The 23,401-nt window shown below is 41.9% G+C and overlaps 1 protein-coding gene and 1 long non-coding RNA gene across 8 annotated transcripts in view; one reads left to right on the top strand and one right to left on the bottom strand.

The window, feature by feature from the left end:
- NCOA7 (nuclear receptor coactivator 7) overlaps positions 1 to 23,401 on the bottom strand; it is a 172,141-nt gene that overhangs the window by 92,297 nt on the left and 56,443 nt on the right. For 3 of the 7 annotated variants that reach the window (XM_077162819.1, XM_077162813.1, XM_077162814.1), the window contains exons 3-4: positions 13,736 to 14,304; positions 2,535 to 2,758 (exon numbers count right to left, since the gene is read on the bottom strand). In XM_077162819.1, the coding sequence (XP_077018934.1) occupies positions 2,535 to 2,758; positions 13,736 to 13,914 (403 nt within the window). In that variant the 5' untranslated portion in view covers positions 13,915 to 14,304. Of the gene's footprint in view, positions 1 to 679; positions 874 to 2,534; positions 2,759 to 13,735; positions 14,305 to 23,401 lie in introns of those variants that run through there. The other 4 variants (XM_077162816.1, XM_077162815.1, XM_077162817.1 and 1 more) reach the window with 2 other exon arrangements.
- Positions 4,405 to 12,680, top strand: LOC143685168 (uncharacterized). The gene is made up of 3 exons (XR_013176427.1): positions 4,405 to 4,660; positions 5,871 to 5,949; positions 11,883 to 12,680. It is a non-coding gene; the product is annotated as an uncharacterized LOC143685168 (long non-coding RNA).

Below are 23,401 nucleotides of genomic sequence, written 5' to 3'. Positions count from 1 at the left end.
ATCCTTTCTCTTCCTCCCTCACTCCTGAGTTTTCTAGTTTGTGATCCTGACTCTACCTTCTCTCCCTCACACACTCCACTGTCGCCAAAGGCTTCTGCTTCTCTGGGACAAGCCTCTCCTCGGCGAGTCCTTTCTCCTCCCTGCGCCTGCCTCAGTGGGCCCCTCCCAGGAACTCTGCCCGCGCACCCACCGGCCCTGACCTCCCCAGGCTCAGGCCACTCCCACAGCCCCAACGCTCTCATGGTCATCATTTCAAATCACAGGGGAGTCAAGTTCCCCACCAGCTCCCTACCGACCCCACGAAAGAGTTCGGATCCTTATGAGAAGCAACCCCCAGCTTTAGTGGCTCCTCTCCCCCAGCCTGGAGCCCCCCAGCTTTAGTGGCTCCTCTCCCCCAGCCTGGAGCCCCCCAAATGGAGCAGGGACTGCCCTGTGCTGAAGCTCCATCTGGTGGCACCTGACCCCCTGGATGGGAGCCAGTGCCCCGCCCACTCACACCTATGGGATCAAGCCCACCAGCCCAGTGGTCAGTGCCAGCTGGAGTTGGTGGGGAGCCCGCGCCCCATGGCCCACCCAGGGGATCTGTCCGAGCACTGGGCTCCTCCCCAGCCTCCACACCAGCTGTCGTCATCACCACCTGGGGAGAAGCTGAAAGCAACCGTGGCAGGGCTTTACTTACTGCTACCAGATGAGATGGCAGCTCTGCCGCAACTGCAGCACATCACCGCGTCCCTCCAGACTTCTCAGGAAACTCAAATCAAAAACAGCGTTCATTCACCCACTGGAGGCCCATTTCAGGAACACCAATACCGGGTCCAACCACCCGGGCCGGCGACTCCCTAACGACGATGCAGGAGGGCCCTGGCACGCTGAGGCGCGTGCGTCCTGCGCGCACACAGGGGCACCACGGGACACAGTCCTCCATGTTAAAAAGCCGCCGAGTGCAGCTCAAAGGAAGAGGACAGAAGCAGCAAAGTCACACGGCTATGCAGTCTCAGCAGCGACCAGAAAGGGACCTCCAGGGGTGGACATTTCTGCCTCTTCCAGGGAAACCCGACGGAGCAAATTCCACTTAACCGGCAGAAAATGTCTCTACTTTAACAACCTCTAAATCAAGAACGAAAAAGGTCGTATTTTAAACTGAGCAATTATAAACCCCATAACATGTCAAATGTCCGATGTGGTATAAATGAGATATGCAGAAGAAGAAATGAAATGCAGTTATTCTAGTCCTCTTCCTCTTATTTGGAGACGAGGGATAATATGCAACACTTTAATTTTTAAGAGGAGCTTTCTGAATTACACAGCAGTCTCTTTCAATAGGTTGACGGGAAATTTTTAATAGAATCCAGCGTGACCTGCACGTGAAGCGCCCCCCAAGCTCTGCAGCGCCTGTCGCGGGCGCCGGCAGCTACACAGCGCGCGTGCTCGGGGCAGGGTCTCCTCCCCCAGTCCGAGCATCAGCAGCCTGGCACCGCGCAGCCCATTTCATCTCCGATGTACACGGGAAAAGGCCGACTAAACGGACAAAATGTGACTTCCTGGACCACTGGCATAACTGGGACAGTCTGGAACTCTGCAGCAGAAGTCTCACTAATGCTACAAGGCGAAGTTTCACACAATCTCTTTGCAGATGCACGCCAAGGCGCCTGTCTCCACTCTCTCAGCCTAGCAGACTAGGAGTCAAGTTTTGATTCCTACTAACCATATATATATATACACATATATTTTTTTTTCTTTGCATTCCCTACGGTACAGCAGGCATGAGATGGGTGAGCCAAGTAAAACAAGATTATCTCCTCCCATTTGAGAAATACTCCTTCTCCTAATGCAGTTTCAGATTGTGGCTGTTCTCAGAAACCATATAATCCTGGGCATTTATCTGAAGATTCTCCTTAACAAAAGCTCCCAAATCTATGTATTTTTTGAAACTAGCTTATGCTAGGCCATGTGTCCTGCATTTTCTATTGCCTAGTTGATGCCAAAAAAGTATAGGGATTTCTACCAATACTTTTACGGGTATGTCTACATACATTAAGAAAAACAGAGAGTAAATAGAGCTTAGTGGGTACAGAAGTCCTGTTTGGGGTAATGAAAAAGTTTTAGTCATGGGTGGTGATGGGTGGGGTATGCTGTAAATGCAATTAACCCCACTGAACTGTATACCTAAAATGTTGAAAAGAGTTAAAATGGGAGATGCTACAATGGATATATATTGCCAAAATAAACATTTAAAAAAGAAAATACTTCTAATACTGGAAAGCGACCACTCATTTGCAAAACGTGTTTTAGCACCTACTGCACGCCAGGGGCTGCTCTAAATGCAGGTGATGCAGGGCTGACCAGGACACCAACACCGTTATTTCATTATCATCCCTCTACCCAAGTTTACGTATACAAAGCAAGTGCCTGGGATACATAGTAGCTGCTCAGTAAACTGCTGTGGTTACTGTTAGGATCACTTATAAATTAAAGTCTTTAAAAATCAATACAGACCTTTTTGATGAAAATGCAGTATTGCCACCAATACTCACCAATACTATAGTATCTCTTTAATTCTGTACGCCTGATCTCTTTTAACTGATTATTTTTTCTCTTTTTTTTCTCATCGGTAACATACTCCTCCTCGTCCACAGGAACGCTGCACTTGTCTTGTTCTAGAATGACTGTGTTAGCAACTTCTTTTCCTGTATGGGTCCTTGTGGTCGAAGCCAAAGTTGTTTCTGCATTTTGTTTAGCCTGTTTTTTCTTTTTCAACCTAGGAATGAAAAAAAATTTGGAAAAATGATTTGCTAGTAAGCTTTACATTAGTTTTATGTTGTGGGGCTCTGACAGACTGATTAAGAAAATAATTTCCTTATACTGCTATAAATTACATTGCCTTGCTATTTTTTTCTTTCCTAATCACTCAAAAATTCTTATGTTGACATGTGGCGTTTCCTCAATTTTATATCATCAATAATACTTATTTCTTAGAAAATTATTGGGAAATACTCTGGGTCTGAGGTAAATCCAGATACTTCTATAAGGCTAGTAAATGTATAAAATTTTCTATTGAGATAATACTGCTATTCTCAGATAATCCCATTTTTGGTGTGTTATATTTTCAAAAAGTCCTTCTGATTTTCAGTGATACTTTCTGAACTGACAGACAAGGACATGTGTGAAAACAAGTCCCTTATAACTGACTCACGTTCTTGGGTATTACGGTTTGGCCAGGTGTTTTGACCAGACCCCATTCTTTTTCTTTCTACCTAAGACAGTAGTACTGAAGAAAAAGCTGCATTTCCCAGGAGGGAAAAATGCCATCATGACAGTACACAATTATGATCATGATTTCTAATACAAGAGCTTACTGATGCATTACTTAACACATCCGACACTTTCAATCTGTCAAAAAAAAAAAAAAGATGTATAAGAGATGAAGCTTATCGCAATAAGTAGAAATCCAACTACTCATAATACTTTCTGATTGCTGTGTCATTCTGTAATTATGATCCTTAGTGAGTGTTTTCGCTTTAGGAGAATGTGAACCGATGGAGCCACAGCCGTGGTTGCAGGGCTGTGATCTTTCCATCCCCTCTATCCAGGCACAGCCAGCGTTCTTGCAACCACTTCTACCTCCTTTGTACAGTTTGATGCTGGGCAATAGATAAGTAAATGTTTGGGAGGAAAATGAGATGAGGGATAATTCAGGGCAGAGGTTTGGTTTTGCTTTTCTCTGGGATGTTCCCACGTAACACTCCTGCGAGGCCCTTTATGGACAGTCTGCCGTGAAACAGCTTCCACCTCAAACCACGAACCCAAGCCTGTGTGCTCATATATTAAAAGGTGATAATCTCTCCTTAGCTATCTAGAAGGGTCTTTTATTAGGATTGATTCAGATAATATACGTCGATATATAACACAAAGCAAATAGAAAAAGAAATAATAAAATATTCCCTAATATAATCACACAACAGCATGAGATGAAAACATGGTGAGAAATATAACACATTCAGCTTTTGGGATAAAGGCCCCATCTTCCAACAAGACATTTCAAAGCAGTTATTTGTTGACATTAAGCCATCAAGTTCTTAGATTTTCCTTGGCTAATACATGAGCAAATATATGGCCTAGGGGACAAGCCAGCTGGAAAAAGTCAGAATGAATATACCCCCATCTCTTAGTTTATAAGTCATTTTTGTTTACTCAATTTAAAAAACACAAGCAAAACCACAAATCAAACAAAGTTGGAGTCTCATATAAAAGAATTATACTCAGTAAACATGTTCTATTTTCTATCCTCAGATTTTAAACTCTTTTTCTGGCACAACAGTAGATGGCTCTTTGCAAAGCTGAGTCACTTTAAGCCCATAAGAAAACAATTTCTCTTCTGATCCAGATTACTAAAGAAGGCTGAAAGCAAAACCCAGTACCCTCAATACTGTACAGGGATCACCTCTTTACTTATGGAGGTTTCTCGATGCAAAGAGCTGATCTCTGTAGCCAAAATACTGGCTATGAATGTGGCCTCAGGTTTGGACACATCAGCTACCAAAGCACATTAAAGCATGCTTGAGAGGCTGGAGGGGAGGACCTGAAGCTGCAGAGCTGGGTTCCCGTAGCCTTGGTTCTCGAAGATGATTGTGTAACGGCACGGCTTTTACAAGATGACTGTGTGAGTATGAAAACCTTATGTCTCTTGCTCCTTCTATCCAGGGTATGGACAGATGAGTAAAAACTAAATGGGGTGGTGGTGGGGCATGGGGTAAGAAAAAAATTGGGTACATTGAAATACTGGTGGTCAGTGAGAGGGAAGGCTAAGGGTTATGGGACATATGAGTTTTTTCTTTTTATTTCCTTTTCTGGAGTGATACAAACGTTCAAAAAATGATCACGGTGATGAATACACGACTACGTGATGATTGTGAGTCACTGATTGTACACGATGTATGGACTTGGTGTGTGAAGATTTGTCAATAAAAATACTTTTTAAAAAAGAAAAAAAACACAAAAAATATGCTTAAGACAAGCCTTACTACTCCCGTCCAAAAGTGAGTCCTTCTAGGAGGAGAGAACAGAGGCCTCAAAATTAGTTCTGCGCAGTCTAGAATATGCTGCTGCTTAATCGCCAGAATTTTTCCACTTTAAGTTGATTTAAATGCTCTCATTTCACTGTCCCCACGATAATTAAACTCACTGAGATCTAGAGCGTGTATTTTCATGAGCAGCGGCACTGGCTGGGGACATCTCATTCGAGACTGATTTTCACACATGAAATAACAAAATGGGAACATTGTTTTATTCGTTTCTCTCCTTTTCTAAACAAACCATTGCTGTCAAAGCATACAGGCAAACACAGCTGTGTCTTCAGAAAAAAACTGCTAGAAAATGTCAACACCAATCTTGCTTAATAGAAAACAGAGCACAATCAAATACCTAAATAATTCTGCAATGAGCTATGTCTTTTGTTTTGACCGGGGTGCTTAGGGAAATTTATTTCCCTGGAGGTTATCAATATGGCGGGAAAGTTCTGATCCAGAAACTGAAAGGCAGACGGGTTTTTGGAGGACCACTGTAAAAATCCTCCTTCAAAGAAGGGAAGTACGTTTTCAGTGCCTTTTTTTTTAAGTGAGAATAACTGCCAGCCTGATGAATGGGGCGGCTAATATTCTTTGAACATTCATTTTTAGGGCTTTTATCTTTTAGACTTCTCTTTTTTCCTTCGAGTCAGTATCTATCACAGTAGGACGTTCTCAAAATGGGGTTTTGTTCTCACTAAATCAAGATTAACTGAAAAAGAAAGGGTCATGCAAAAAAGATGAACTCTGCTTATCCTACCTGAGCTACTGTTAATGACCCAAAAGACACACGTCTTTGTATTTCAGACTAAAAAATAGTTGACACAACAATCTTAAACAGATTAATGACTGGAAATAATGAAGCATATTGAACAACTTGATTGCTGTGAGTATAAACATAACTTCTTTATGCTAGATTAAAACAGATCACAATAATATAAATGAAGTTTTGTTATTCAACCCTTCACACTATTCTAACCAAGCCCTGGGGGTTGTGCCTCCTCCCAAGTCTTTCTCTCAAATTCACCTTCTCTTGATCTCTGCTCCTGAGGACTTGATTTCAGATGTCCATCATTTCTCTGCCTGGGCTACTCTTTATATAATTGTTTTTCTTTGTTTTATTATGAAAGTAATGCACGGTCATTCCACAAATTTTTGAAAATGCAGAAGAGTAAAAAATACAGAGTTTAAATCAAAAGCAATACCAGCCCTAAGAAGCAATCATTGTTTGGGGAAGATAATGGTGAAAGCCAGCAGATAAGGGAAATGATACCTTTCAGACCTTCCCCAGGGCAGAAGCAGCAGGCAGCCAGGCTCAAAACCAGCCCTGTCTCCCCAGGACGAGCACTGAAGGGTTGGTTTATTCCACAAACTTTTGGGTTTTTTGTAGTAAAATGGGATGTCCATTTGTACCACATACATATTGCATTTTCTCTCTACTAATCTCTAGCCCAGAGGTAGGAGATTGACTGAAGAAATAAATAAGGGTTTTTAGTAGCTGAAGGGTAGGTAACTGTTTTTCCTCTGAAGCTTTTTCCTTTACAGAGGAAATGAGTTTGGGGAGCAATCACAGCCAGGGCCTTGAGCAAGTTCCTTTTTGCATCTCTGCCTAGAAGCCATCTGCTGCTTGCCAGTAAGGAGGGGAAAGCAACACTCAGAAGTCCCAAAGGATGAGAGGGGCTTTCCTGAGCACCAGAACGAAGGCTTCGGGACAGCAGGGGTCTGTTTGGTTTTCTTACTGCCCTCCCAGGGTCTGCCTCCACACAAATGCCTGTGGAGCAAATGAACGGAGGGACGGGGTTGGGTGGATTTGGCTCCACTCTGCTCTCCTGGTGATGCTCCCCTACAAACCTGCCATGTCACAGCTTCCTCTGTTGGCCGCATGTTTCCAAAAATAAATGCCCATTACCTTATTTGGATACTTGATTTACAAAGAAAGTCTCTAGCCGCATATAATTTAAGATGTATTAAACTATAGCTTTCTTTAGTTAACATTAAATTAACAGTTCTAGATGACACTTTCCTTAATTGCATAATTTGGAGGTCCATGTTTTACTGTAAAAAAAAAAAAGCCATGGTCCTAAATATCTAGTATTATCCAATATGGTAGCCACTAGTGAGCCACAGGTGGTAACTTAAATTTAAACTAATTAAAATTAAGTGAAAATGTAAAATTCAGTTCTTCAGTTGCTAAAGCCAATTTCAAAAGCACAACAGACTCATGCAGTGGCTACTATACTGGACAGCACACATATATACACCCACCCTTGCAGAAAATCCTGAAGGACAGTACTCATCTAGAGCCAGGGATTCAAACAGGCAGTCATTTTAGCAAAAGTCAGGAGGGGAGGTAGAGGACAGAAACATTTAATATTCAAAACTCACTGAATAGATGCATAGGATGTGTCTACCAGGGTACACAAGAAATTGGTCAAGTCAGTTTCCAGCAAGATAGAGCTGGTGGCTGGAGGGATAGAGTAGGAAAAATTATGTTCCCTTTTGTACCTTCTGAATTTTATTCCATGTACAACACCCATTAAGAAAAAAACAAAAGCTAATTTTAAAAAGTATTTCATTGTGAGGCATGCAACTAGGTGAATGAATCTTAAGGACTGTGTGGTGAATGAAATGCCAGAAACAAAAAGACAAATATTATCATGCCTCACTCATATGAATGAGCTATACTATAAAAATTCAGTGAATTGAAGTAAAAAACATGGCTTATCAGGTTGGGGCCTATTGTAAAAGGTCCTTGACTATAAGCTCTTACAGCAGTCACATCTATTCATGGGTTATAACCGTTATTTCTAAATTCTGAGATGCTGAGCTATTTGTGTTTAACCTGGTCATCCCCTGGAACTTCAGGTATTTGTGTGACACCTAAGACTCAAAGTTAGAGCCCTGAAGCTATGAAAGTCAGCATTACCTCACACAGCAACTGTTGAGGGATGAGGGAGAAAGGTGGAAATATTAAACTTCCTCATCTGGGGAATTGCTGATATGCTGGCAAGCAGTGGGGACAGCCAATTCAATCATCTGACCACTCAATCTTGGGGCTTGCCTCCATGAAATTTATTTCTGCAGAGGAGAAGCTAAACATACTTATAATTATGCCTAAGAATCATCCCCACAGAACCTCTTTTGTTGCTCAGATGTGGTCTCTCTCTCTACAAGCCAACTCGGCAGGTGAACTCACTGCCCCCCACCCCATCCCCAACACATGTCACATGATTCCCAGCAGTGTAAATCTCCCTGGCAACATGGGACAGAACTCCTGGGATGAGCAGGGACCCAGCATCAAGGAATTGAGAAAGCCTTCTTGACCAAAAGGGAGAAGAGAGAAATAAGACAAAATAAAGTTTCAGTGGCTGAGAGATTTCAAACAGAGTTAAGAGGTTATCCTGGAGATTATTCTTATGCATTATATAGATATCCCTTTTTAGTTTATGGTATATTGGAGTGGATAGAAGGAAGTACCTGAAACTGTGGAGTTGTGTTCCAATAACCCTGATTCTTGAAGATGATGGTATAACCATGTAGCTTTTACAATGTAACTCATTGTGAAAACCTTGTGTCTGATGCTCCTTTTAACCAGGGTATGGACAGATGAGTAAAAAAAATATGAATAAAAATAAATAAATAATAGGCGGGATAAGGGGTAAAATAAATTGAGTAGATGGAAATACTAGTGGTCAATGAGAGGGAGGAGTGTGGGGTGCGGAATGTATGAGTTTTTTTCTTTTTGTTTCTTTTTCTGGAGTGATATAGATGATCATGGTAAAGAATACACAACTAGGTGATGATACTGGGAGCCACTGATTGTCTCTTTTGGGTGGACTGTATGATACATGATATCTCAATAAAAATATTTTTTAAAAAAAGGGCCACACAGTGCTCTCAGATTTCAATATGAAGATGCATTTGCACGCCTTCTCTCCTCACTGTGAACACTGAACAGACAGTCGGAATGCTGTGAGCAGATGAACAACTTTGAGCTAACACAGTATTTGCTAATGCTCACGTTGCTTCAAAATGACTTGAAGTTTATTTTCATCTTTGTTTAAAAATTAAATTTCTTTAAACTAAAAAAAAATTTAGGCTTTCAAGTCTTCTTCCTACTACAAGAACAATTTAACCCTTAAGTACTACCATATTTTAAAAACTGAGTTTGACTATTCAAAAGGATTATGAAATGTTTGAAAGAACATTATTCTAAAAGCAACGACTGTTGAGCTGGCTACTGAGCACGGGGCTGCGCTAAGCACTTATCCTCACAAAAGCCCAAGGAGAGAAGCAATTTTATCTCCATTTACAGATAAAGAAAAGAAAGGCTGAGGAAAGTTTGGGCCATTTCCCAAGGTCTCAGAGCACAGTTGGGTTGTGTACCTGGAATTCACAGAGGGCTGAGCCAGCTGGCACGGGGCGCCCCTACTAAAAGTGGTCAATGGCATACCATTTATTTTATTTTAAAATAAAATCCACTCTATTGTGGAAATTCCGTGAACTTTCTGGGAGAGAAACAGCCTGGCAATCTGGCAGGCATCAATAGGAAGCACCCACAGGAAGGAAAGATCTGAGTTCTGGCTTTGGTTCTCTCTATAATCAGCTCTGTGACCTGGAAATACGATCAACTTTCCAGGACTTCCAAGTTAAACAAAAGTGAGAGGCAGACATGATTTTCAAGGTCCTGCCAGACTCAAACCGTTTACAGTTGACCGAGAAGATTAGGAAATGTGCTAAAGTTGTTTTGATGGTAAAAAAAAAAAATTAAATCCAAACCAAGCCTCCCCAGGAGTCTTGTACTTCTACATGTTTGCCTCTGTATCTCACATCTAATTACATTTTCCTTCCACCACAGAGCTCCCAGCACTGGGAAAGTCAAGAGGCCAAGATGGAATGCCTTTTATAGACTAAGAATGTCATAAAAACTTTAAAAAAAAAAAGGAATAAAAAGAAAAAGAAAAAAAGCATTGCTCTACAATTTGGGGCTAAGAGTTCAACAACAAAAAGCAAAAAAGTATCAAAATTGACAAACCATGAGCATTGTACAGTCCTCTCATATAAAATTTCTCCTTAAAACTGCCTCTGTTGGCAAATAAAAGTACTAACATAAGTAGATATAGGTATTACATTATTTAATGGGAAAATTATAGCATTATATATATATATATATATATAGCATTATAGTAAGAGCCCATTTTTGTGGAAAAGACAAATGAAGCATAAAACAAAACCCTCCAAAACCAACAATTATATATATCTGGATATGTATATTCATAAATTTGGTGGGTATGTAGGAAAATGGCTGGTCAGAGGGGAAGGAGAAAGAGAGGCAACTTTTATTTTACATTTATATACTTCTAAGTTGTTGAATTTTTTTGTACAGCATAACGTACAAAAATTGCATAATAATTTGCAAGCATAATATTATTATTTTTTGTAATTATAAGACTGATAAGTAGAAAATCAAATTAAACTTCTGCAGCAAGGATAGAATTTTGCTATTTCACGTTATTTTCCAACTGTATATAAATATCAGTCTTATTTAACTCTTGTGAATTCAGTCACCAATAAAAAGCTATTTATTATTTTTAGTACAAATCGCTTTTTGTATTCCATTTGTTTTTGTGATTTCACAGATAGCTTTCAGTTTTCACTGCAAATTCCTTCTTGTGATATATGCTAAATAAATCAAACTCAAAGCCAGGGGTGGGGGGGTAACTTTATAAAGCAACTGATGAAAATTCTCTTGTAACTATTATCAAGTCAGAACACTTAATTTAGATGTGATCACCAAAAGCTATAGATGTACACCGTTCTAGCACCATCCCTTGAACTGTGCCTTCTTTTTCTCACTTAATTTAAATACGATGTGATCCTCCCATTTGCCCTAAGAATTCATCACTTAAATGGAAATAAGGTGGTTCCAAGAAACTAGTATAATTAGAACAAGAGACCCTTTGGCTACGAGTTCACTGACTAGTGACATATCCCTGTGTGGGTGAACACACAAACACACGTGCACACCAAACTTTCCATGGCCTCAAGAAAGAACCACATTCTAGTAAAAGACAAATAAATAGAATGCCAATTGGGCAAGCTACATAAATCCCATTTTCCTGTCTAGGATTTCCTTGTGCTATGAAAACAGTGGTGGGGTCTGCTGCTCTTAGGAGACTCAGTAATCAAAGCGCAGGTCAAATTCTCACACTCTCAGCAGGGCCTTGGGGCCGGTTTGTAAGGGATGTTTCCGAGATGCAGCTCCCCGGACCAGGATGACAATGACACTACATCAAATGGAAGAACGTCTGCCTGCCTTGGATTCAAGAAACAAGACTGGCTTTGGATGTGCACACAGCTGTCCTGTAGGAGTGTGGCTCCCTTCTCTAAAAGTCAAGATACTGAGTCAGAGCCTAACAAGTTACACAGAAATGCAGAAAGGTTATCTCCACCTCAGCTATAAACCAAAGAAGGGAACCTGTTCTAAGTAAGAACAGAATTGCACTGTGCTAAGAGTAATCAGCAAAGTCCTGGAAATATGGGATTTCAATACTAGGAATTTTACTGCTTACCACCGAGAATAAGGTGACAAACCTAGTAACACAAAAAGGAGCAGAAATCCACAAATAGAATATTAAGAAGTAATAAAGTATCTGGAAGACTCCCCCCCGCCCGCTTTGCTTTGCAATGGTGCTATCTATATGGCTTATTTAATGTAATACAGTGAAGCCAACTGGCTGTGTGTCCTTTCTACTGCTGCTGTAACAAATGACTTCAAACTTTGTGCATTAAAGACAATATATGTTTATTCCCTTACAGTTCTGGGGGTCAGAAGTCTGAAGTCCACTTTACTGGCCAAAATCAAGGTGTTGGCAGTGCCCTGAGCTCACAGGAGGCTCTCGGGCGAACCCTTTCCTTGCCACATCCAGCTCCCAGCTCCTTCGCGGGGGGGCCCCTCAGCTTCAAGGCCAGCAGCCGAGAATCTCGCCTCAGTGTCTTCTCTGTTGTCAGCTCTCCCTCCACCCCTCCTGAGGACCCTCATGATAGCACTTAGGACCCCTGGAGACGATCCAGGATGATCTCCCCAGCTCAGAGTCCGTACTCACACTGCACGACCCCTGTCGCCATGGGAGGGAATACTCACAGGTTCCAGGGAGGGGGCCCTGGGTGTCCTTGGGGGCCATTATTTCTGCCTACCAGGCTGGCTAAATTAGCTTTTTAGTTATAAATAATTGTAAACTGATCATCAAATGATGGTAGCTCCCCTTGGTTTGCCATGCCCAAATATGACACCCACCAAAGTACTATCTGTATCTGCTGGCAGTAAACACAAATTTCTAAAGAAAACCAAAAAGCTTTCTCAAGACTATCTTGAGATCTCAAGTTGCCATGAGAACATTACAGAGTCTTGACCTTTCCTCTCTTGGGTAATTCCAAAATAGTCACTCTTGGAGGTAGGGATATTGGGAGGGAAATTTAAAGAGCGAGGATTTCTAAAGAGGTAATGCTGATTTTCATGTCTAATGATTTTAATCTGCACTAAAATCAGATATTTTCACTGTCTATGAAGGAAGTCTTGTAAAATTTTGTCTCTTTCACTAGAGCTCCTTAGCCTGCCCAGAAATCTTTTTTCTTTTGGTGGGGGGTGGATGGATGGGGAGAGGGGGTGTCAGTTCATTTTTTTTTTAATGTTTTTAACTCAAAATGAATCATGTGCTCTGAATCCACAATGACTTTTAAAGAGCTTCACAATTCTTCTGGAGAAACAGAGAAGTTTTGGTTTTTTGATGTTGTTTCAGCAAAACAAGGAACTAATTCAAGCATGGTTACTATGAAAAATTTCAAGCAGAAATGTAACGATGCTGGGGTTTTGTTCTCAGATTTTACCCTAACTCCCTCTTGACTGTTTAAACTGTAGAAACACAGAGGAAAATAAAGGCTTAAAACATAAACTCCTGAAAATAATTAATGCTTTCCTGAAAGTCCATAAGGGCAATAAACTTTATGATCAGTAGAAATGACCTCCTGACAGAAAACGATTAAATGGCAAAAAATGGGAATATGTTCTAGCTCAATTTCTCTCCCTACCCCAGATTTTTAAAATACCTTCTAATTATTTTAAACTGCCTTTGAACACTTTTATACATACACATAAAGCTGCCCTTTCATAATAATATGATTTCAACCTCACAAACCAGAAGTGGCCACCTAACAACTTGTCCTGTCATTATGGATACTTTCCTGAAGAAAATCTAATAAATAACAGGTATAAAATGTCTAAAACTATTTTGGCTGAAGCCCTCAATTTAGTTGGTTTACATCCAATATGCCCATTCAATTTCTCGGAGGTATTTTTTCCAGTTGATAGGTACTGGCAGCTCCCCTGGGAAGTGATTTGCCAGGTGGGAGACTGGTAATACTTCTGAAACTTTTTCCTTTCTGAAATGAGAGTAGAACTCTGGGGTTTAGATAATTCATTTGTGTGCAGGGGTGAACCAACAAGAAATTTTTAGAGAATGACCCCGGCTATGCTTCGTACTTCTCCCGGGACCCCCTGCCAGGGTGATGCCCATCCAGTTGCACAGCAGTTGTGGCCAGCCTCTTCAAAAAGTCCCGCCATGCACCAACCCGCCACGAGAACCCCGGGCGCCCAATCCTGCCGGAGAGCCCACCTCCAGCAACGCAGAGGAGAGGGAAGTGAGGTCTCCAAGGATGTGCGTGAAAGACGAGGTACTGTGCAGCTCACCGGTGGGTACCCAGTCCTTCCGGCAGGCTGTGCTTGGCCCACGAAGCCCATTTTAAAAGCCCAAATGACAGAATGATGAGCATTTAAAATGGGGACATCTGACATTAAAATCTGGCTTTCGGGTCAGATTTGATGGAGGCATCAGAAGACCCAACAGCACGGCTCTAAGACTCCACGTGGAAACCTGCACAGAGGTGAGTGGCAGCAGCTCCTCCCCACTCAAGGCGCTTATGCTCTCCCAACACCAGCTTCTTCCTTCCCTCCGGGGCCGGCACCCGACGCTGGCAGTTACCACTCGCCTTCCATCCTGGGCACTCTCCCTTCGGTCCCTACGTCACTGTCTGCAATGCTTAGTCTCAACACACAATATTTCATCCGTGAGTCAATTCCGACCATCAGAAAGCTGCAGTCTCAGACCCCAGCGTGCCAGTCCACTGCGGGCATCTTTACCAAGTCACGCGTTGGCATGTTGCCCTCTCTTTTCATCAACAGATGCTGCAAGAAACAGATTCTGTTTTATGGATGTTGCTAGAGACCAGCCCTCCATTTTTCAGTGTCCCCGTGTGAGGGCCTATATAATTTCAGAGTTAAAGGTGGGAAAAGGCTTGATCACACGAGAATCAAGTGTGCTCTCTTCCTGGACAGGGAACATTCTGGAAAAGAGTCCCTTTTTGACACTGACCAGGAAGTAATCTGAGTTAACCTGAGTTTCAGACTCGGTACGTCTTAACTCAGTTAAGACTGAATTAATTGAGTTAAGACTGAGTTAAGACTCAGAAGTAATCTGAGTTAAGTGTCCCTTTTCATCTCAACTTTTATGTTTCCTAGTGTAGACTTATTTATTTATTTATTTTTGCATGGGCAGGCACCGGGAACCAAACCCACGTCTCTGGCATGGCAGGCGAGAACTCTGCCTGCTGAGCTACCGTGGCCTGCCCTAGACTTAAATTTTTTATTTATTATTTTGTAGTTTTTTAATGAGGGCAACAAGGAGAAGATACATTAACACGAATCACTTTCCCATGGGAAAGTCTGCGTCTGCCGTCCAGCTTTTCCCCCTCCCCTGTTCTGGACCTATAAACACGGACTGGGAAATGGGGAGGGGGAAGCGTGGGAAAAGACACAGACAGTAGGAAATGGAAGAGAAAAGGCCCCAACGGGAAGAGTGGGGAAGGTGAGGGCCTGAGAGGCTCCACTGGTGGAATCCGGGGAGAGCCTGCGTGGAGGTGTCAAGAGGAGGGAGAGTCTGGGGAAGCTGCGGGGAGCCCCGTAAAAGACAGCATATCAGAGAGTGTGGCCCACCCGAGAAAAGCTTTTATAAAATGTATTTATTGACTCTTCACTTAGGTGTTTTCTGGAAGTGAAGTAAATATTCCAATTGTGTTCTATTATTTTCTCAGTTACACTCATTTCTTTAATGTGACTTCACACTGGGACTGAACCAAAACGAGGCTGGTTAAAAAGGAAATTAATTATGTTACCTACGTCAAATCTTACAAATCAATATAACCCTTGAATTTTACCATATCACATAAACTAAAAGGAACAAATATCTCAAGTAAGTTGCTACAAAGAGAGAAATTAAATGCCACCCAACACCGATCTACTAATTTAAAGAATAGTACAAGCTGTTTTGTGGGTAGGTGGGGCGATATGACAGCTTAGTGTGTGGTGGAATCTGGTTTGTCCATCAGAACAGCTAGCAACCTCATTAACTAACAGTACAAAAGACCTGTTGCCCTAGTTTGCTAGCTGCCAGAATGCAGTATACCAGGAATGGAATGACTTTTTAACAGTGGAATTTAATAAAGTTGTGAGTTCACAGTTCTGAGGCTGAAAAAATGTCCCAGTTAAAACAAGTCTATAGAAATGTCCAATCAAAGGCATCCAGGGAAATATACCTTGGTTCAAGAAGGCCGATGAATTTCAGGGTTTCTCTCTCAAGTGAGAAGGCACATGGCGAACACAGTCAGGGCTTCTCTCTCAGCTGGAAGGGCACATGGCAAACACAGCATCATCTGCTAGCTTTCTCTCCTGGCTTCCTGTTTCATGAAGCTCCCCGGGAGGCATTTTCCTTCTTCATCTCCAAAGACTGCTGGCTGGTGGACTCTGCTTCGTGGTGCTGAAGCATTCTCTACTCTCTCTGAATCTCACTTTCTCCAAAATGTTTCCTCTTTTATAGGATCCCAACAAACCAATCAAGACCCACTCGAATGGGTGGAGATGTCTCCACTCAATCCAGCCTAACAACCACTCTTGATTGAGTCACATCTCCAGGGAGACAATCCAGTCACAGTTTCAAACATACAGTACTGAATAGGGATTAGAAGAAACAGCCGCCTTTACAAAATGGGATTAGGATTAAAACATGGCTTTTCTAGGGTACATACATCCTTTCAAACCAGCATACCTGTACAAGGAAAACTACAACAAATTGCTAAAAGAAATCACGGAAGACCTTAATGAATGGAAGAGCATACTGTGTCTATGGACTGAAAGACGAAATATAGTTGTCAGTTCAACCCAAATTTATAGATTCAAAATGCAATACCAATTAAAATCCCAAAAATTTACTCTGCAGATATAGAATAATCAATAACCAAATTTATTTGGAAGGGAAGTATGCCAGTTTGAAAGGGTTATGTATCCTAGAAAAGCCACACTTTAATCCTCATCCATCTCATGGAGGCAGCCATTTCTTTTAGTTCCTATTCAGTACTGTAGGTTGGAAACTTGATTAAATTATCTCCACGGAGATGTGACATGCCCAATTGTGGGTATTAACCTTTGACCAGAGGGAGATGTGACTCTACCTATTCCAGGTGGGTCCTGATTAGTTTGGTGGAATCCTTTAAAAGAGGAGAAATTTTGGAAAGAGCCATGAGAGAGTCATAAAAGCTGCAGAGCCCATACAGGCAGAGACCTCCAGAGATGAAGAAGGAATACAACCTCAGGGGAGCTTCATGAAACAAGAAGTTTGGAAAGAAAGCTAACAGATATCACCACGTTTGCCATGTGCCTTTCCAGTTGCGAGAGAAACCCTGAACTTCATCGGCCTTTCTTGAGTGAAAGTAACCTCTTGTTGGTGCCTTAATTTGGATATTTTTATAGACTTGCTTTAATTGGGACATTTTCATGGCCTCAGAACTGTAAATTTGCAACTTAATAAATTCCCCCTTTTATAAAAGCCATTCTGTTCCTGGTATATTGCATTCTAGCAGTTAGCAAACTAGAACAGGCAGGGTGCCCCAAACAGCTAAAAGTATCTTGAGAAAGAAAAATGAAGTGTGAGGTCTCACACCACCTAATTTTAAAGCATATTACAAAGCTACAGTGATCAAAAGACCGTGGTACTGGCAATAAAGACAGATATACTGTCCAATGGAATTGAACTGAATGCTCAGAAAAAGGCCCTCTCATCTATGGACAACTGATCTTTGATAAGACAGTCAAGCTAACCAAACTGGTGTTGAAAGAACTGGATATCCATATGCAAAAAAATGAAAGAGGATCCATATTTCACACTCTATATAAAAATTAACTCAAAAAGGATCAAAGACCTAAACATTAGAGTTAAGACCATAAAACTTTTAGAGGAAAATATCTTATAAATATGGTGATAGGAGGTGGTTTCCTACACCTAACATCCAAAGCACCAATATTGAAAAAAGAAATAGATAAAAGGGATCTCCTCAAAATTAAACACTTTTTATGCATCAAAGAACTTTGTCAGTAAAGTAAAAAGGCAGCCTAGGCAATGGGAGATGATATCTAGAAAGCACATATCAGATAACTGTTTAATATCCAGAATATATAAAGATTCTACAATTCAACAACAAAAAGACAAACAACCCAATTAAAAACTGGGAAAAGACAAGAATATTTTTCAGAAGATGCTATACAAATGGCTAAAAGGCACATGAAAAGATGATCAACTTCACTGGCTATTAGGGAAATGCAAATCAAAATCACAATGAGATATCATCTGACACCCACCAGAAGGACTATTATTTAGAAAAAAAAAAAAACAGAAAACGACAAGTGCTGGAGAGGATATGGGGAAAGAGGTACACTTATACACTGTTGATGCAAATGTAAAATGATGCAACTACTCTGGAAGGCAGTTTCCTCAGGAAGCTAAGTATAGAATGGCCATATAATCCAGCAATCCCATTTTTTAGGTATATATTCAGAGGAACTGAAGGTAAGGACACAAACGGACATTTGTACACCAATGTTTACAGTAGCATTATTTACGACGGCCAAGAGATAGAAATAGCCCAAATGTCCATCAACGGACAACTGGCTAAACAAACTGTACTATATCCATACAATGGAATATTATGCAGTGGTAGGACATAAAAAAGTCATGAAGCATGTAACACTGTGGATGAACCTTAAGGACATTCTGCTGAGTGAAATTAGCCAGAAACAAAAAAACAAATACTGTATAGACTCACTAATATGAACTAACATTAATGAGTGAACTCTGAGAGTTAAAGTTAAGAACACAGGTTATCAGGAGATAGAAATAGGGTACAGATTGGGCATTTGGTGCTGAAGGAATTCAGAATGTGCAACAGGACTGATTGTAAAAATTCAGAAATGGATAGTACAATACTGATAGCAGCACAGTAATATAAGCACACTGAATGAAGCTGAGTGTGAGCACTGTTGAGGGAGAAGGGCTGGGGACATGGATGAAACCAGAAGAAAAGATAGAGGATAGAGACTGGGACAGTACAACTTACAAATGCCTACAGTGGACAATGATGGTGATTCAATGTATAAATACACAAATGTTTTTGTATGAGGGAGCACAAATGAATGTCAACATTGCAAAGTATTGAAAATGGGATGGCATATAGGAAAAAATACAATCAATGCAAGCTACGGTCCACAGTCAATAGCAACCCTGTAATATGCTTCCACTGAATGTAGCCAGGTATTAAGTCAAAACTAAACCTCAACAAGCAAGGGATATAGGGGAGAGGTATGGACTGTGTGCAGGAGAAAAGGAAATGTCTTCATATAGATCATGGTGGCAAAGGCATGTCTACTGATTTAGGTTGGACAGTATGATGTGCGAATAAAACTGTTTACAACGAACTAAGAGAAACAAGTGCTAGAGAAAGTATGGAGAAAGAAATGTACCTATTCACTGTCCACAGGGAAACTGAGGTACAGCCCCTTGGAGAGCAGTGTGATGGTTCTATAGGAGGCTAGGGATGGGGTTGCCATAGGATCCTGCAACATCGTTGCAAGATATACACATAGAGGAACTGAGAGTGGGGGTATAACTGGACATTTGCACACTGGTGTTTATGGCTGCAGTGATCGTGATCCACAATGGATGGAGGTGGCCTAAGGGTTCAACATCTGAGGAATGGACGGGGGTGTTTATGTACAATGGACTACTGAGTGGCTGCAAGAAGGAACGAAGTTGTGAGGCATACAACTAGTTGAATGCACCCTGAGGGCAGTATGTTGAATGAAATGTCAGACAAAAAAACAAATATCATTCCTCACTCAAATGGACTAACTATAATATACAAACTGAAGCTGAGAGCATGGGTTACCAGGTTGGGGCCTATAGTAAAGGGTCCTAAATTGTAAGCTTTATGGCAGCCATATCTATTCTGGAGTTGTAACTGCTATTTTAAATTCTGAGATACTGAGCTATTTGGTTATAATCTAGTCGTTCCTGGAAACTTCGGTTATTTATGTGACACCTGAGACTCAGAGTGAGAGCTCTGAAGCTATGAAAGTCAGCCATACCCCATACAGGAGCTGTTAATAAAGTTGAAAAAGTGATCAGATTTCAACTAGAGATATGAATAAAGCTGATCTGGATAGGACTATGGTAATTAGAATACAGGGTAAAGGATGATATCATCTATAGTTTAAAACTTCAACTTCTGTGAAGGAAGAGATGTTTATTTCATGCAAAATTCCTAGTTTGGGTAGCACATTATCAAATTTAACTTGTATGGTCAGTTTATTCCAACATGGAATCTTACATAGGGAGTGAGATCTTCTTGGTTGCACGGGTTAGAGTGATGCCCCAATCTATCCCAGAGTAATCTGAGCAGAGAATATAAGAAGTATATGCAAAGTCCCCTAGGGGGACTAAGGAGATAGAAGGAAATATTAAACTTCCCCATCTGGGGAATTCCTGATATTCTCACAAGCAGTGGGGACAACCAATTCAATAGGCTCAGCCTCAATTTTGGGGTTCATCCCTATGAAACTTACTCCTGCAAAGGAGAAGCTAAGCCTACTTATAATTATGCCTAAGAGTCACCCCCAGAGAACCTCTTTTTTTACTCAGATGCGGCCTCTCTCTCTAAGCCAACTCAGGAGGTGACCCCTCGGCCCCTCACCCCTGGCCCACATGGGACATGACTCCCAGGGGTGTAAATCTCCCTGGTGACATGGGACAGGACTCCTGGGATGAACCAGGACCTGGCATCATGGCAATAAGAAAACCTTCTGGAACAAAAGGGGGGCAGAGAGAAATGAGACAAAATAAAGTCTCGGTGGCTGAGAGATTTCAGAGTTGAGAGGTTATGAGAGGAAGGGTTAAGGGGTATGGGATGTACGAGTTTTTTCTTTTTATTTATTTTTCTGGAGTGATGTAAATGTTCTAAAAGTGTTCATGGTGAATACACAACAATGTGATGATATTATGAGCCACTGATTGTATATATGGATGGACTGTATGTATGTGAAGATTTCTCAATAAAAATATTATTTTAAAAAGATGCTTTGGGGGGACAACTACCTGGGACCTAATAATTCCATCACCACTCAAACAACTGCTCCTTTCCTCCAAATAAAGAGAACTAGCATTTCCTATCATAACTCTTCTTCATACCTGTGTCACTCCGCACACAAACACACTTCATTAAATGCCATTAACTCAGTAATTATACCATGTTCTCCACTTTGAAACTCTCACTTTGAAATTTATTATACTTTCTTTTTTAATTTTTAACAGTTGTTGATAAAAAGCAAGGTGATTTCTCATGGATTCACGTTTGTTTATACAGTTGTACATATTCTGATTTCAGAAATCCTTTTAATTTTAACATACTTTGTAAAACTTTAAACTGTTAATAATACTGGAATAATAGTCATCCAAATCTCCTGCAGATTTCCATGCTTGTTATTAAGCCATAAGAAAACTCAGCTGGACTTAATTTGGGCTGAGATCAAAAGAGGCTTCTGAAGAAAACCAAAATGGAATGAAAACAGTATTTCACAAGACTGGGGAAAATAAATACATTTTTAACCATTACTGAGACTCTTTGCAGAGCCTATTAGCTGCAGTTCAAATGAAACACAAAGGAAAATTTCAAAGCAGTTACACAGAGTGGGACAAAAGACTCTCTATCATCCTCAGGGAAATGTCCTTTAGGAAGAAGGGCTCAAAAGTTAACCCATGCATACATTCTAATTTGTTCATGATGGCACTGGCAAACTAAAATTCAGCGCCTATCAACTGTTATGTCTGTCGTACTATGCCTACCACACACACACACATGCTTAAATAAGTTGTCCTTTGTCAACACTTTAATTATACTATATTCAGATATTGTCCTGGGGAATTTGTGCTCCTAAGGAAAACATGGATTCGGTTTTCAGAATTCTACATAAAGCTATCAAAATATTAAAAATGCTAAAATAATTTAAAATAGTTACTCAAGGTAATAAACAAATTATCCTTTTCCATTTTGTTCCCTGAAAGTCATAAATCATAACATCTCAGGTAGGGAAGTTCCTGAAAAGTCATTTCTAGCACATCATTCACTCAGTGATGGAACTTACTATCTTTATAGCTTCGTTCCAAACACTCCAGTGCCTAGAAACTCCCTGACACTCAATGACTCATCCTATTTTTTAAATGCTCAAACTCCAGTCCCTAGAACAGTGTACCCTACAGACAGCTGCAGAAGACTTCTGTTGGCCTCCCTGCAGTCCCGTCCTCCTTGTTTGGACATCAAAACCCAATGTCCAGTGTGGAAGCCCCTCCCTCCATTCTCCCCTCTTTTCTGGGCAGGGCTCCACCCCAGCTCCAGGGTGAAGAACTTGACCCAGACCTGCCAAATCAACCACTGCAGATCCTCCCAGACCCCTGCTCGGCACTTACAATCTGAGGGGACCCCCTCAGAGCCAATCCCAGGACTTGCGGCCAGGACACCGGCTCTTCCTGCTGCTGCACTAGGGGGATCCTGAGTTGGCAGCATTTACCAAGTCGGCCCTAGGCAGGAAGCCGCTGGAGGACTCCATCCAGTGATCAGATGGAGGTTTTACACTTTTTTGTCGGGTTCCTATACGAGAGTGGCCTGTTCAGGGGGAGGGGAAGCTGGGAGATCAGGTGTGGCCACTGCAGAAATCCAGGGGAGAGATGATGGCGCTTGGGAGATGAAGGGAGCGCACAGACCCGGCGTGCCGAGGAGAAGCCCACAGGGTTTGCCGAGGGGCCCAGGACGCAGAGTGCGGGAACAGGAATGAAGGCTAACGCCTAGTCTTGGGTTACAGTTTCGGAGACACCGACGGCCGTGCACGCTGAGCCGGGAGCACTGGCGGTGGAAGGGGTCTGGGAGCGCTCAGTCCGCAACTCTCTCCCCGAGACTCATGGCCTGTGCCTCCCATTTTCCTTCCTTGGCGGACAACTCTCAACCTTGCACCTCTGGCCCAGAACCACACCCAGGTCCTGCTCTGCGCAGCCCCCCCAGTCCCCATCTCCACTCACGCCAGGAGCTCACGATGGCCCAAACCCCCAGGGGGCCGTCGCTGGTCTTCCCCACCCCGGCCCCGCCCCGCCGCCTCGCTTCCTGGCCACTCCGCTCCCCGGAGCCCCCGCCTCCTCCGTCCCACCCCCACGTCCCACCCCACCGTCCACCGCCGCCAGGTCCTGGGAGCCTGACCTCCTCCCGCAGCCCCTCCACCGAGGCCACGCCCGGGGGCGCCACCCAGTTCATTCCAGCACCCTCAGGGGTCAGGTCACCATCACTGCCTCAGGAAAATCTGGCTGGTCAGGGCCCTGCACCACTCTCTCATACAGCACCGATCAGCAGTGCCATGAAATAACTACTATGGCAATTTATTTACTACCTGGTTTCCCATTACAAGGCAAGCTCCCTGAGGGCAGGAACAGCATCTGTCTTATACAACCACTGCATACTCAGTGCTGGCCACAGCGTCCAGGATACACCAGAGAAGCAAAATATGTTGGCTGAATGAATGAATGAATGACCCTAACTAGCTACCAACCAACCCCAAGAAGATAACCATCTCTCAAGACTCAAGAACTTGTACTTGCCAAGAATTTAGCATAGGTAATTTTTCAGGCATTTTCTAGCCCCAAACTTCCATGAAAATAAACAAATAACTAAGTAAATAAATTAACCTAAATTACAATAATTGATTATTCAGAGAACAAAAATCTTCAGTTATCTTTATGAAATCGCTTAGCATTTTCTTATAGCAGTAAGAAATTCACTCTACCATTCTATGCGTGTTTAACAAGTATCATTAATATTTTTAAGTTGATTTGGGTTTATGTAGTGATGGCTGCAGATACACA

Source organism: Tamandua tetradactyla, chromosome 5 (genome assembly GCF_023851605.1).
Source record: "Tamandua tetradactyla isolate mTamTet1 chromosome 5, mTamTet1.pri, whole genome shotgun sequence".
In the NCBI taxonomy this organism is placed as follows: Eukaryota; Metazoa; Chordata; class Mammalia; order Pilosa; family Myrmecophagidae; genus Tamandua; species Tamandua tetradactyla.
This window is presented reverse-complemented; position numbering and strand designations above follow the sequence as displayed.